The sequence below is a fragment of the Oryzias melastigma genome, linkage group LG24 (assembly GCF_002922805.2).
Source record: "Oryzias melastigma strain HK-1 linkage group LG24, ASM292280v2, whole genome shotgun sequence".
Taxonomy (NCBI): Eukaryota; Metazoa; Chordata; class Actinopteri; order Beloniformes; family Adrianichthyidae; genus Oryzias; species Oryzias melastigma.
Genome location: NC_050535.1, coordinates 17,217,090 through 17,231,166, shown reverse-complemented (window position 1 = coordinate 17,231,166; position 14,077 = coordinate 17,217,090). Strand labels below are relative to the sequence as shown.

Here is a 14,077-nt window from a genome sequence, read left to right as displayed (position 1 = left end):
AATGGCAAACGGCTGTTTATCTGGGATGGTCGTGGTCAAAAATGCCCCGCCACGACTGCTCAAATCAGCTTTTCTAACGTCAAAGATGAGAAATGTCTCTTTATTACTTTAACTGTAAAGTGCACTAAAATACATAAATGTACATGCAAGTATACTAGTATCAATTTTTTTAGCAAAGTTTGTGATCATTGTTTGACATTTGTAACAGCTTTTGATTTTAATCTTTTATTTGAATAGCACCATAGCTATAGTCACATGTTGCAACAATAACACAACTTTTATTTAAAATGTCATTTTAATTATTCAGAAAGCGCTTGGTTTAGAGCACCTGTGTCAAAGTCAAGGCCCGGGGGCCGGATCCGGCCCTCCAGATCATTTTATTGTTATTAATGACCCAATGTCATCTTGCACTCATTTTTAACTTGTATAACTTTGATACAAATATTTTTATGGAGAGTAAAATATTGAAAGTTATTTACGATTTAAGTTTATTTATTCTGGAATAATATTCCTGCTTTTTTATTATTCATAATTATGTTAAAAAGTTAAAGTTTTATAAGTTGGCATTCTGCTAGTTTTTTGGACTATTTTGGCATTTTTATTCATTTTTTAGGCTGTTTTGGAGTTTAGCTAATATTTCAAGTTTAGCGAATATGCTAGCTGTTTTGGCTAATTTAGGTTATTTTCTGTTTTTAGGCTATTTTGAAGTTTAGCTATATTTTCAGCTACATGCTAGATATTTTGGCTGATTTAGGCTTTTTTGTTTTTCAGGCTTTTAGATTTAGTTTTTTTGGAGTTAGGCTAATATTTAGGCTTCATGTTAGCTGTTTTAGCTAATTTGGGCTCCCCCCCCCCCGCCCCCCATTTTTAGGCTATTTAAAAGTTTAGCAATTATTTCAGCTACATGCTTTTTTGGCTAACCTAAGTTTTCTTTAGGCTAATTTGACATTTAGCTAATATTTTTGTGGCTATCAGCTTCAGTGTTTTCAGCTATTAGCTTTAGTGATTTTAGCTGTCATATTCAGTGTTTCAGCTATTATCTTCTGCATTTTTAGCTATCAGTTTCAGCATCTTCAGCAGCCAAATTCAGCTTATTCACACTAGCAATATTGCAGGTAATGCTATAGATCTAGTCCATAATTATGTTAAAAAGTTGCAGTTTAAAGTTTTCATTTTAGAGTTTTCAATAAATGTTTATTCTTTTCGCTCTACAACCTAAGGTGTGTTTTGGATTTTGCCCGGTTCTGTGACTGAGTTTGACACCCCAGGTTTAGGGTATCAGTGCCAATTCCTTGAACATTTCTGAAAGGTTCTGTTCATTTACTATTTTATCCACTTCTATTATATAAGGATTCTTTTTTTTTTTTTTCAAAATGTCCCTGCAAAGCTAAATGATTGAAATGTGGTTTCTGTGATAGAAATACAAAAAATTAAATCCAGGGAAATGGGATAACTTGATTTTCATTTTTAAGAGAGAGATTTCAAAAAACACTTGTGCAGATTTTCTTGCTACTTCCTGTTAAATGCATATAACATAATGAATCTTTAACATTTTTCTCGTGTATTGTCAGTGTATTTGATGGACAACAAACTTAGTATTCAGCTTTGCTACAATTTGCAAAAATCTGTCTGTGTTGGACGTGTCAATTCTGAGGTAATTTTGCTCAAACTAGTGAGGAGTTTTGGGATAAATTTGTGGGAAACCTTAAAACAATTGAGCATGCCAGAAAATATTCAAGAAAAAAAACATTAACAGAGGTTAAATGGTTTGATAATATACAAAGTAGACCTGGAAAGATTTAAGAAAAGCTCAGCTTTTACACAAAATTATTAACCTAAAAAAAAGATGATCCAAACCACGGTTGAATTTTGAAACTCTCATGCATCTGCTTGAAGAATCAAGCAGAGGACGGTGCTTATACGTATACATGTGTGTGTGAATGTGGTAAACGCTTCTTATCCAAACACAACATTGCCGGCTAAGCTCTGACCTCAAGCTGCTTGGCATGCAGCCTTTCCATTATACCCAGCCAGAAAAAGGTCATTATTATTCATAATGTGCTGATTACTTTTCTTAAGCAAACAGAGACACCCACCGCGGCAGTTAGTCCTTCAAAAGCCCTCATCACACCTCAACACCTCTCTGTACGTGTTCTGACCATCATCTGACCATCATCTTTAAGTATTCCAGTACATCACGTTCTTTCTTGAACCTTCTCATTTTCATGCTTCAACCTTTAAACCATATTTCCTTTTTTATTATTTGGGAGTCATTTATCAAGCAGATTTACATGCAACAGGGTTTCAGAGTTACTGGGGTCCCTCAAGGATCCCCTCTGGAGCCCCTCCTATTTCATTTGTGTGCAGTAAGATCTTTAATTCTTATTAAAAGGGTAACTCTTTTGACTTCAATAGTGAATTTTAATCATGTTAAATATTTCAACTTATGGGGAAGTTAATTTACATTTTTTTCTCTGGACATGTTACCGATTCATGCCTACAACCCCAGATCGACCTGAGGTCACAACAAGTACTGTTTGGAGCATTATGGGTATTGTAGTCAGAGACTGTGCAGAGTGATATCTTAACTTAATTTTATTTGTGTTACTGCTAACTGACTAACTTTCTTTTTGCTTTAAAGTTACTGTTTAAGATTTATTTTCCTTTAACCAGAGTCACAACGGAGAGGTCCGCATGGACCTCTGATGAGTGGGTTCTCTATGATGTTTGAGAAAAGCAAACTTTTCTTTGTCTTACGATCATATTCTAAAGACAAAAACATACATTTTACTTTAGTTTCTATTCTACAAATAAGAAAAGGCTTAACAACGATCAACTAAATGCTTAATTAAACACTAGCTAAACTCCAAAATAGCCTAAAATTCCGCAGTAAACTAAATTAGTCAAAAATGTTAGCCTGTTGCTAAAATATTGGCTAAATTGTAAATTAGCTTGTAAAACCCCATAACAAATTAGCCAAAAACGTTAGCCTGTTGCTAAAATATTAGATAAATTGTAAATTAGCCTGTAAAAGCCCATTACAAATTATTTAAAAATGTTAGCCTGTTGCTAATATATTAGCTAAATTGTAAATTATCCTTTAAAAGCCAATAACAAATTAGCCAAAAACGTTAGCCTGTTGCTAATATATTAAGTAAACTCCATTAAAAAAGAAAAACACTCTAAAAGATTCAAACATAGCCCATGAGGGGCATATTTATATTTCAAAAACTTTAAAGTTTAGAGACCAAAAATACAAGCAGTAATGTCCTAAACAAGATAAATGTTTTGATACCAAGATTGCTGAAATCGCTGAAAGTGTGAAGAGTTTTTTAATGCCGAAGAACATATGGAAAGGAGCAGAAGAATCACTATAGTGTGAATGCTTAGTAAGCATTAATACAACGTAAAGCACTTTAGAAAATGTGTGCACCATAAAGTCAAATTTGCTTTTTGTCCTCACTCTCCATAACTACCAAAAAAAAGAAGAAAAAAAAAGTTCAAAAGTTTTAGAAAGCAAAATTCCACAAGGGACAGATCCACAAGACCGGGTGGGTTTTTGCAGATCTGCCTGAGATTATAGGATTCCAGCTGTAATGAAAGGATTTCCAACTGATCTGAGGCCGACGTGTTTGTTTTTAAGGCATCAAAGTGGGCTTTTGTGATGAAAAAAATGAAAAAAAGCTCAAATCAGACTTTAAAAAATGATAGGTCTGCCTCAACAAAAACCGCAGATTTTATTATAAAATGCAAGTTGTTTGACACACACAGTACATATGACATCAGTGGAATCATCTATATTTTACACACTAGCATTTTTCAGAACATTTGAAATAATCTAAGTGAAATATTCAAATGAAACCATCAAACAAAGATAAAGAAATGGCACAAATGAGATAAATGAAAATCTTGCTTTTTTTTCCAAATGTGTTCTAAAAACTCAATCAATCCTTTTCATGTGACGTCACACAAAACGGCGAGTTTACAGAATTACATCATTATTTATTGTCTATGGTTTAGAACGACAAAGCTGACAGCTAAACGCTGTTCAAAGCAATTTGACATATATAATGAAAGTTAACCAAAATGTGTGCAATATTTATCTTAGAAATGTCCTACCAGGTTGGTTTTTCCCTCTTAGATCAAACATCAGTAGTCCTCTGCTTGAAGGTAATTCAGATTTTCTTCTTCTAATTTATGCTAATGCTAATGCTAGCTTTCCAGCTGCAGAAGATCTTTTCTACACAGTTAAATTATTACATATTACATTTAAATTTGTGAACGATCTAAGACAGACAATGAAAATACGGTTCAGCAGGACATTCATAAAATAAATATTGTACATTTTTCCATCAAATGGTAAGGTTACCTTTCATTATTTACATAAAATTGTGTCAAACTGCGCTCATCTGTCAGCTTTGACGATCTAAACAGGAAGTCAATATTCGCATTTTCGGCCCTGTTGACATTTTGTCTGACGTCAGCATAAAATGAGAAAAGAGTAAACATTTTCTGTTAAATCTGGTGTTCAAATATCTCCCTTATTTGCATGCTGTTTTTATTTTTCAGAGAAAATTTGAATTAAGGATGACAGACAGATAAAAGATCCACAATATTAACTTATAGGAACTTCAAGGTTAAAATATGAGTTTTAGTTATGAAAATCAATGGACAAAATGCATTGCTGCCCTGTGAAGAGATCATGTTAGTAATGAGATCCATTTCAGATCTACATGTAAGGGTTCTATAACTGAGGGATTCTTTTTCTTAGTGTTAAAAATAGGGCTGGGTTGATAAAGTCGATTTGAATAGATCTTGAATCAGTACTCGATTCATAAAAATATAGATCGATTTAGCACATTAAGCTAAAGTCCACTAGCTTGATGCTAATGTTTAATGGAATTTCCCATAGGATGGCTAAGACTCGATTGACGTAAACATACATTGCTGACTAAATGAACATCTTGATGAACTCATAGACATGAATTTTCCAAACTACTTTAAGGAAATATGTCTTAAAGTAACTATTTGTGGTCTAAAACATCGTTTTTTTTTTTTTTGCTCATACTTTCTTCTTCTACTTCTGGAATAAGGTGTAATGCTTTAGCACCATCGCCACCTAGTGGCCAAACTGAAACGTCCTCCAGGAGAAGCAGAACAATATGTTAATGAGCTGAACATTTTTGCAACATGTAACACTGTATCCTATTAACAATCTTATTATTTCACTAATACATTTTACAGTATGTGAACTGGATCAGATTAATATAAATATATTCAAAACATAGTAGATTATTAATGTATTTCTAAACAAATGTGTCTAAATGTGTAAAATCATGGATCAAAAGAATAAAAAAAAAAATCAGACTTGAATTGTTTTTGTAAATTATTATCAATACCCAGCCCTAGTTAAAAATAGTAGAATACAAACAGTGAATCTAAGCTGGAGTGTGGATTCAGTTCAGGGGTTGATGATGGCTCTGCTGTACAGGCCGTGGTAGTAGTTGGGATCAGGGTGCCCTCCATCCAGGCCACCTTTGGCCCCCATCAGCGTCCCTGACACCGGGCCCCCAAAGGCTCCATACTGAACCACGGGTTCTGTTTTGTGGAGCTGCGGTTCCGACATAATGTTGTTGATGGAGAACGGGTGGTTGAAGGGGTAGTGGTAGAGGTCCGGTTTGAGGTGGATGGGGAGGTGGTGATGGTGGGACAGCGGGGGTGGAGAGGGGGGCTTGAGGTCCTTGGGTTCTGTGGGTGGAGGAGGGGAGGAGGGGGTTGGTGGGTCGGAACCGGAGCCGCCCTCGGAGCCCGGATTTGCCTTCTTTCTGCACTTGAAGCGCTTCTGGCGCCGCAGGTAGCAGCCGTTCTCGAACATGTTCCCCGAGTCCGGGTGCAGGGCCCAGAAGGAGCCCTTCCCGGGCTTATCGGACGAGCGCGGGACCTTGATGAAACAGTCGTTGAAGGACAGCGAGTGTCGGATGGAATTCTGCCACCTCTGCTGGTTCTGCCGATAGAACGGGAACAGGTCCATGATCCACTGGTAGATCTCGTTCAGCGTCAGCATCTTGCTGTCCGACTGCTGGATCGCCATGGTGATCAGAGAGATGTACGAGTACGGGGGCTTGGCGTGGGTGTGGTTCCGCCGGTACGGTTTGGACTCTCTGGTCCTGATGCCGCAGGGCGCTCCGTAAACCGAACCGGTCCCCTGTGGAGGCGGCGAGCTGAAGGGGGTAATGCTGGCTGCTGCTGCCCCGCAGCTCTGCGAGGGACCGAACCCCACCGGGCTTCCGTAGTGCGCGTTCACGTGGCACGTGGCAGCTACGGGCGCGCTCATGTAGCCACTCATGGACGTCATGGCCGCTGCGGGGTAACACTGGAACCAGAGAAAGGAATACAGAGAACAGTTACATTAACTTACTTATAATTATGGGTAAATATTTCATTTATAAGAGTAAATGCTAACAAAATTGTATTTTATGTTTTTCAGGAAATAAAATAGTCTGTGTATAAATGGTATTGAATCCTGAACTTAAAAAAGCTAAACTTTAGCAGAATCCTTTCCTTTTTTTATTTATAATACATGATCCAGGTGAATACTTGATTCTGATTGGCTGTTGGGTGTGAATTCAGAAGTGTTTCCGGTCACACCGCCCAAACGTTCTGTATCACTGCGCAGGCTTCTTTAAAACACACTTTTGCATCTTCATCTGGACAAAAACAAGCAGTAAGAGGTGAACTTTCTCCCTGAACTGCTTAATTTAACCTATCGTGACGATCGCCCCGCCCCATAATGTTAGATTCATTTTTGGTATTTTTTTTTCTTCAAATTAGTTATTCTACTCATAAAACACATGACTCGGCGTACTGAATAGTGTATTACTCCGTCTCACCACAAGAGGGAGTTCCCGTCTTTTAAGGCAGCTCAGAGGAGCAGAGTTTATAGCGAAACTGCCGTAAAATGAAATGAAACATCGAGACTGAAGTTGTTTGTGTTCTAGCTGCTCACTAAATGCCTTAACTTAAAAAAAAATCCACATTTGTCCGGGTCTATCTTTTAAATGGGCAGTGATTTGCCGCTGCACTTGAGTTCTCTGTCGGCTTCCGGCTCAGTGGCGCCATGTTACCGTGACAACAAGCCGCATCACCTATCAAATAGTCCGCTTTTTGCGAAAAAGTGATCTAAACTAAAGAAATAACAAGCATGAAGTACTAACTTTTGCTTGAATATTTATTTATTTTGTAAGTGATTATAGTATAGGCGGGATAACACCCTTGGAGTGTTTATTATGATAAATTAACGCACTTCGCGGAGAAGCAACCATGAGTCCTGCGTTAGTTTCTCATAATATCCCTTACTTATTTTTTTTTACCTGATTTATTTTGCTGTTCTAATGGCTTTATGCATTTTTTTCTTCATTTTGGCAAATGTGGAAATGTTGTTATTGGCTGGTTTGGTGGAGTGTCAATTTTTCTGTATGTGTAATTATGTCAATAAAGATTATTTAAAAAATGAAACCAGAGAAAGGTGCATGGTTCCGGAACATTCTGCACCTTTTCGTTACACGTTTCAGAGTTAAACATCTCATTCACAAACAACTAATACTGTATAATCACTTAAATGCATCCCTATAAAAAGTTTATTTAATGATTTAATGATGAAAAATAAGATTTATTTGATAAAATCTCGATCAAAACTGCTTTTTCTTCAGTTTTATTTGAGAGCTTTGCATGTCAGTGTTTTTAAAAAGCGGACTCCTAGATTAAAAATGATAATTATATGAAATTTATTCTCATTTTTAACTTATTAAACAAGTTTTTCTAAATTCTTCGGCTCGAATTATAGGGAAAAACGCTCTTACACTTTGTAATGTAATTCAAATGTAATTAACTAACCATAATGACATCATTTATAACCTAAAAAATTATACCAAGATTTTTATCTTAATACACATGTGACCAAAAGACAAATTGTAAAAAATAAATATATAAATAAAATCATTTTAAATGTGTCCAAATGAGTAAAAAATGCACATTTTACAACATTAAAATTCAAATTTAAACAGCTAAACTTCTACTTTAGAATTTTCTTTTTAATACACGTTTTAAATTTTGATTTCTTTGAAAAAAGAAAAATTATGTGAAATAAATACAATTCTAAACACAAATCCGCTTTAAGATAATCCGGGATTTCTGCGGTTTTATCCTCATTTTTGCGAGAGAAAAAAAACGCATAAAGAAAAAAATAATTTAAATTTAAAAAGTGCATAAATGAGCAAAACTACTTTCTTTGCTCCAATACAACGACCGACACATATTTTAGCCAATAAACTCCAACACTTTTATGCCTTTGATTAAATCTAACATTAAATCTTTTAGAATGTGAAATAAATAAATTTCTTGACACATTTTAGACTCTGAAAACCCGCTTAAATGATGAATACTGCGGGATTTCTGCGTTTTATTTTCATTTTTGCGCCAAAAACGCCTAAAGATATTTTAAAAATCAATACATTTAAATGTTTATAATTCTTCTGCTCTAGAGGAGGACGGTTTGCGCTCATAGATATCGTCGGTGCGGGGTTCACCCGCATGTGGATTCACGCACCTCCGTGTCATAGTAGCATCCTCCGGTCCAGTCCGCGTGCTCCTGTCCCTCCATTGTAACCGCTAAACACCGTCCCGACCAGAACCATCCGAACGGCTCCAGCCCCGCGCTGACCCCGCCTGTGTCACCATCAGCCCCGATGCGGGATGCGGGAGCTGCACGCACACCTGAGCCGCCACTGCGGGCCGCGGGCGCGCGCCTGCGCTCTGATGCGCAGCTGCTGTCCAATCAGCTGCTCTCCTCTCAGGGCCAATGATGGGCCCCGAGGAGCCTCGGCTGGAGTTGAACTGAAACAAACCACATGAGTTTACAGTGAATCTGTAGAATAAAAATGAATTTACATCAAATAAACAGCCAAATGTTAATACATTAATGTGTTTTTAATGGAATTTAATCAGAAAATACTCAATTCCAACATTTAGTGCAACTTCCTGAAAAGAAAAAAGTTTTAAGCCGAATTATGTAGAGGAAACACTCTAAGAATTCACAACAGAACTGAATCCGAAATGAAAAGAGATGCAGATTAAGAATGATTTACAGCTATAGGTGCACTATTACAGAAAGTCATTTAAATAACTTCAAATAAACACAAACGATGCTAAAACCTATTGATTTCACCGGAATATATCGGTGATATTGAGTATTTAGTTATTGATCTGATAACTGTCAATATCACAGTTATCAATATTGATATTTTTCTAAAATGATGTGACATAAACCTCCAAAATCTCAATTGTTTTTAATCCCCATGAGTGTTTTTTAATTACTTGATAAACCTAAAAACAGAATTAAGAAAATGTTTTCACTTAAACTTAAAATAGTTTATTAAAATAAAAACCTATTTAAATTGAATAAAAGGTGAAGAAATTAATGCAAAACAGTCAACAAACCAAAAGAAGCAACTATTATATAAAACCTTTGTTTTTTTATTTTTATTTTCAGACCAAAAACAAACAAACAAAAAGAAACAATGCACCTTATGCCACAAACAATCACAGATGTAACAAAAATGTTCAGTGTTTGAAACATCAAAAATGATTTTAACGGGGAAAAAAATATGTCAATGATTTTTAATTTTTTATCCTCTAAATAGAACTTCTCATTTAATACAGTGGAAATAGTGTGAAGAATTAACGCTTTTTCTCTGCTGCTCAGGATTGGTGGGAGTGGTGAGGCGGCGACTCAGCTGAATCTTTTTTGCAGATAAAGAAAAGCCGGCATTGATCTAATATCAACTTGAGATCAATACTTTTGATATTTTGCATCGATTTGCCCAGAACTTACCAGACTATAAAATAGGGCTGGAATCACTGATACCTCCCGATACACGATATACGGCTCATGATATCGATGTTATCGCGATACTGCGATAATTGGTAAAAATCGTCTCTAATAACTCACATTTTATAGAACACATATTTTTTAGGAAAATATTTCCCCATTTATTTTTTAGCTTGAACACAATCATAATTAACAATTTGTGTCTTATTTTGTGCAACAAATAATAAACACTTTAGTGCAAATCAGTAATACTATGTCTTTGAGAAGCACCAATTGAATTAGAATTATCTGTAAAATTCAGTGTAAACAATAGTAAACATGAACAGCAGAGCCACTACTTAGTGCAACATAATTGTAAACAGAACAAAAAATTAAATAATTCAAGTAGCTGCCAGACACATGGGTGCAACATGCGCCTGATATCTAAGAACGTCTCATCAAAGGTTGATGAATTTAACGTTTTACTGCCTCTTTAAATGAAAATAAAAGATCAAGACCTGATGAGAGCCTATTGAGAATCAATCACAGGACTAAATATCGCGATATATCACAGTATTGATATTTTGGCACTCCTACTATAAAAACAATCTAATGAACAGGAGCTGGTCTCAACTTTTTTCCAATAATTCAGTCAAATTTATTTTCTACTTGGAAAAAAATACTTAAAAACTAGTAAAAATTTAGACACGAATTATAATAATTAAAAAAAAATACTGTTTAATCTGTGAACTGAATAGAAATTTTTAATTTTTGTATAATTTTTGTCCAAATTATACAAGTTAGAAATAAGATAACATTTAACCATAAATAACAATAAAATAAAATCATTTTGGCCTCCTGTCTGATTGAGTTTGACACTAATACGATGAGATCTCATGATAGGAAATTATTTATTAGTTACCGTTACTTTATTCATAATAAAATGAAAACAAAAACTGTTTTTACTTTCTGAAATGACACTTAAATTGACTGAATTTCGGTGTCTTTGCAGGCAGTATTCTGCCGCTCTCAGCAGAGTTTCACTGTTTGCACACTGACAGTGTTTACCTGCTGCTGGATCTGAAAGGACACATAACTGTAGGACAGCAGGAGACCACCATGCTCTGTGCACACACCGCCTGCGTTTCCTCGGGTGGACGGCGAGCAAATTCTCGACATTTTTGTGGCTCACAAAGTAAAACTGAAACTCCCCAAACTCACCTGATGGATGTGTTCAATCTGAAAAGAAAAGCAGGCAAAATGAGTCTTAAAGAAAACTGATTTGTTATTTGGATTTAATGTAATGCAAATTATCCATATCTTATATTTTACAACTAAATGGATGCAAATCTTAAATGATTTACAAGTTTTTTAAATTTTATTTATGTATAATCATATTATAAAACAGAACAATAGATATTTTTGCATGTATTTAAAGTCATTGGGATTAATTGTATGAGCAGAATCTGAAATAATTCAAACTAAAATTAATCTTTGGTGAAACTTAGAAATTCACATTAAAATACACAAAAAACTAATTTAAAAAAATGGAACTCCTAAAAATTTGTGTTTGAATGAATCAAAAGTCACAAAATGTTTTTTTTGTCATTCACAGTATTTTCCTTTTGTTTAAACTTACAGATTTGTAGCAAAATAGATTTTAGATTTTAAAAAAGGGCACATTTTGGATCCTTACATTAAAAAGTTATAGAAATATCACAACTTGGTGTGAATTCTTGTGGACAAATGTAATTATGAGTGAGCCTCATGAGATCAAATTAAAAGCTTTAACTGCATGTTTCATAGTAAATTTATTTTAAAAAATGTTTATTAAATCCTATGTAGAATTTCATGCAATGTATTATTATTATTATTATTTAATTCCTGACAAAAACTATTTTGGCACCTTAATTCTTGTTTGGATATTTATGTGAAAGAGTGCAAAATGCACACAATCAATCTTTCTGATGGCTTTGAAATTGAAAGATTTTTTTATGTTTTACCATTTATATTTTTAATGGATCTCTTTACCTTATTGTCCATCCACTAAACCTCTCTTTTGTATGTGTATTTTGCAGAAATTGCAGAAATTATTTCTTTGATTTACCTTCTTCAACACCACTTATTTATGAGTTGCGCTCTCACTTGGTTTGAAACTGTTACCACAGTGCCATCTGCTGGTAGCTTTGAGCAACAACAGGCGAAATGTGCATTTTTCCTGATTTGGACAAACGGCGTTTCTAACTAAAGCATTAGGATTAAATAAAGCTTTTTTTCCCTAAGGAAGCTACACAAGTGGACCATCGTAAAGTCTATTAGTTTAATAGTTTTGACTGCCCTTGTCCTTCGTTTTTGATCAAAATAAGTTTGTTTTTTTTTTCTCAATAATGTGGCTGAACTGTTTTTTTTTTTTTACTTGTTGGTAATGCAGCACATTTTTCTTGTTCTAAGATCAGACTGGTTAAAATATGTACATCTGAACCCATCGATCTATTTTTATTTTTTTGAGCTTGTTTTAAACTACATGGTTCTGACTTTTGTCCAGTTAATCTTCCTCAACACTAGGGGGCAGCAGTGCGCATATATATCTAATAAAAAAGCATAGATGCACGACTATCCCTGTGCGCATGCGCAGGGCACAAGGACAGACGGTTTTGGAGTTTATCCGGTTAATTTGATCATTCTTTTATCTGGATATTTAAATGTGAGTTAACCAAAACATAAACGAACCTTCTTTCGAATGAAATAATTGAAGCCTAACGCTAAACTTAATCTACTTAAATTCAGTCTGCTAAGCTCATCATTTTAGCTAGTGTTTTAAATACCTCCGAATTAGCCACGATGTTAGTTTATAGTTTAATTAAAATAATCGATTTATTTTCTTTCTACTTCTTCGTAGATATTTTTAAATCAATATTTACATTAAATTATGTTAACACAAATATAAATGGAAAACTTAAGTTGTAGTATAAAAAAAGAGCAGGGAATAATAAAAGAAGTATATTCTTAGTTTCCAGCAAATATCTAGTGATTACCCTAAAAAAAATCTGCTTTATTGTTAATTTTATTTAATAATAAACTGTATTTATTAGAAAAGCAGCCTCAGTGTTTTGGGAAGAACTTGAAAAAAATCAGCTGATATTTTATTGTTGAAAAATGTAAAATGGGGTAACGTTCTGACCTCTGACCTCCAGACTAAAGTGTAAATGTGAACTGTGTCCAGATGTCTCCCAGACCTCTGGAGTCTCTGGCCAAAAGGCTGCTGAAGGCAGTGATCGTCCTGGAGCTGGCAGGAGTCTTTGGGGCGTACGCACTCTTTCACAAGATGAACAGCAGTCAAGGTATCCGTTCAAATCTGACACAAAACAGAAGATCTGCTGGATTTGTGTTTTCGTGGTCTCTAAACTCTTCACTTTTGCTGAAGATTTTAGGAACACCGTGAACAAGAGGTTCCCATCAGTTCTAGAAGGTAAGATGATGGAAATCTTTGACTTATGTTGCTTAATTTGGAAAAATATTTGATAGATGGACACATTTTCTTCAGGATTTGATGAAAAGCTTGAAGCTCAGACACTAATTTGGTTGCAGTCTAACATCTACAATATTAACTCAGTTGTGTGAATGTCTAAAATGCATTAACACTATTGTGATTCTGTTTCTCTTTATTAATCCATATTTATTCTTTTGTACGTTTTTTTGATTCATAAAACCTCAATCACACTTTCAGCAAATTCTGCAATCTTGGTATCAAAGCGTTCAGCTCGTTAAAGACATTACGACTTGTAGTTTTGGTATTTGTACATTTTAAAGTTTTTAAGGTTTTATGCAATTTTTAAGCACTTCTTGAAAATGAATGGGGAATTTTTTCAAACTATACAATTTATGCAATTAAAAAACAATCAGCATGTTCAATACATTCATGCTTTTACTTTAACTTACAGATTTTTTGAAAATGTAGGCAATTATTGAAAATGTATGCAAATTTTGCTATCATTTAAACACAATTCTTCAAATACTTGTGCATTTTCTGCAAGATATGCAACTTTGGTATCAAAACGTTCAGCAAGTTAAGGACCATAATGCTACTGAGTTTTATACTTCAGTACCATGCTAGTGTTTTTGGCTAGTTTGGCATCTACTGAGAATTTTTTTAGCTAATTTTGAGTTAAGTTAATATTTTCGCAACATTCCAGTTTTTTTTTTTTTTTTTTT

At 34.6% G+C, this 14,077-nt stretch overlaps 2 protein-coding genes across 4 annotated transcripts in view; one reads left to right on the top strand and one right to left on the bottom strand.

The window, feature by feature from the left end:
• LOC112157912 (protein CEBPZOS) overlaps positions 1–14,077 on the top strand; it is a 34,779-nt gene that overhangs the window by 18,103 nt on the left and 2,599 nt on the right. For 2 of the 3 annotated variants that reach the window (XM_024291017.2, XM_024291018.1), the window contains exons 2-3: positions 13,089–13,206; positions 13,290–13,334. In XM_024291017.2, coding sequence (XP_024146785.1) covers positions 13,089–13,206; positions 13,290–13,334 — 163 coding nt within the window. Of the gene's footprint in view, positions 1–12,008; positions 12,570–13,088; positions 13,207–13,289; positions 13,335–14,077 lie in introns of those variants that run through there. The other variant, XM_024291016.2, reaches the window with a different exon arrangement.
• Positions 5,320–8,840, bottom strand: LOC112157909 (hepatocyte nuclear factor 3-beta-like). The gene is made up of 2 exons (XM_024291013.2): positions 8,606–8,840; positions 5,320–6,373 (listed from the first exon to the last, which is right to left on the bottom strand). The coding sequence occupies exons 1-2, from the start codon at positions 8,657–8,659 to the stop codon at positions 5,462–5,464; spliced, it is 966 nt and encodes a 321-aa protein (XP_024146781.1). The 5' UTR covers positions 8,660–8,840; the 3' UTR covers positions 5,320–5,461.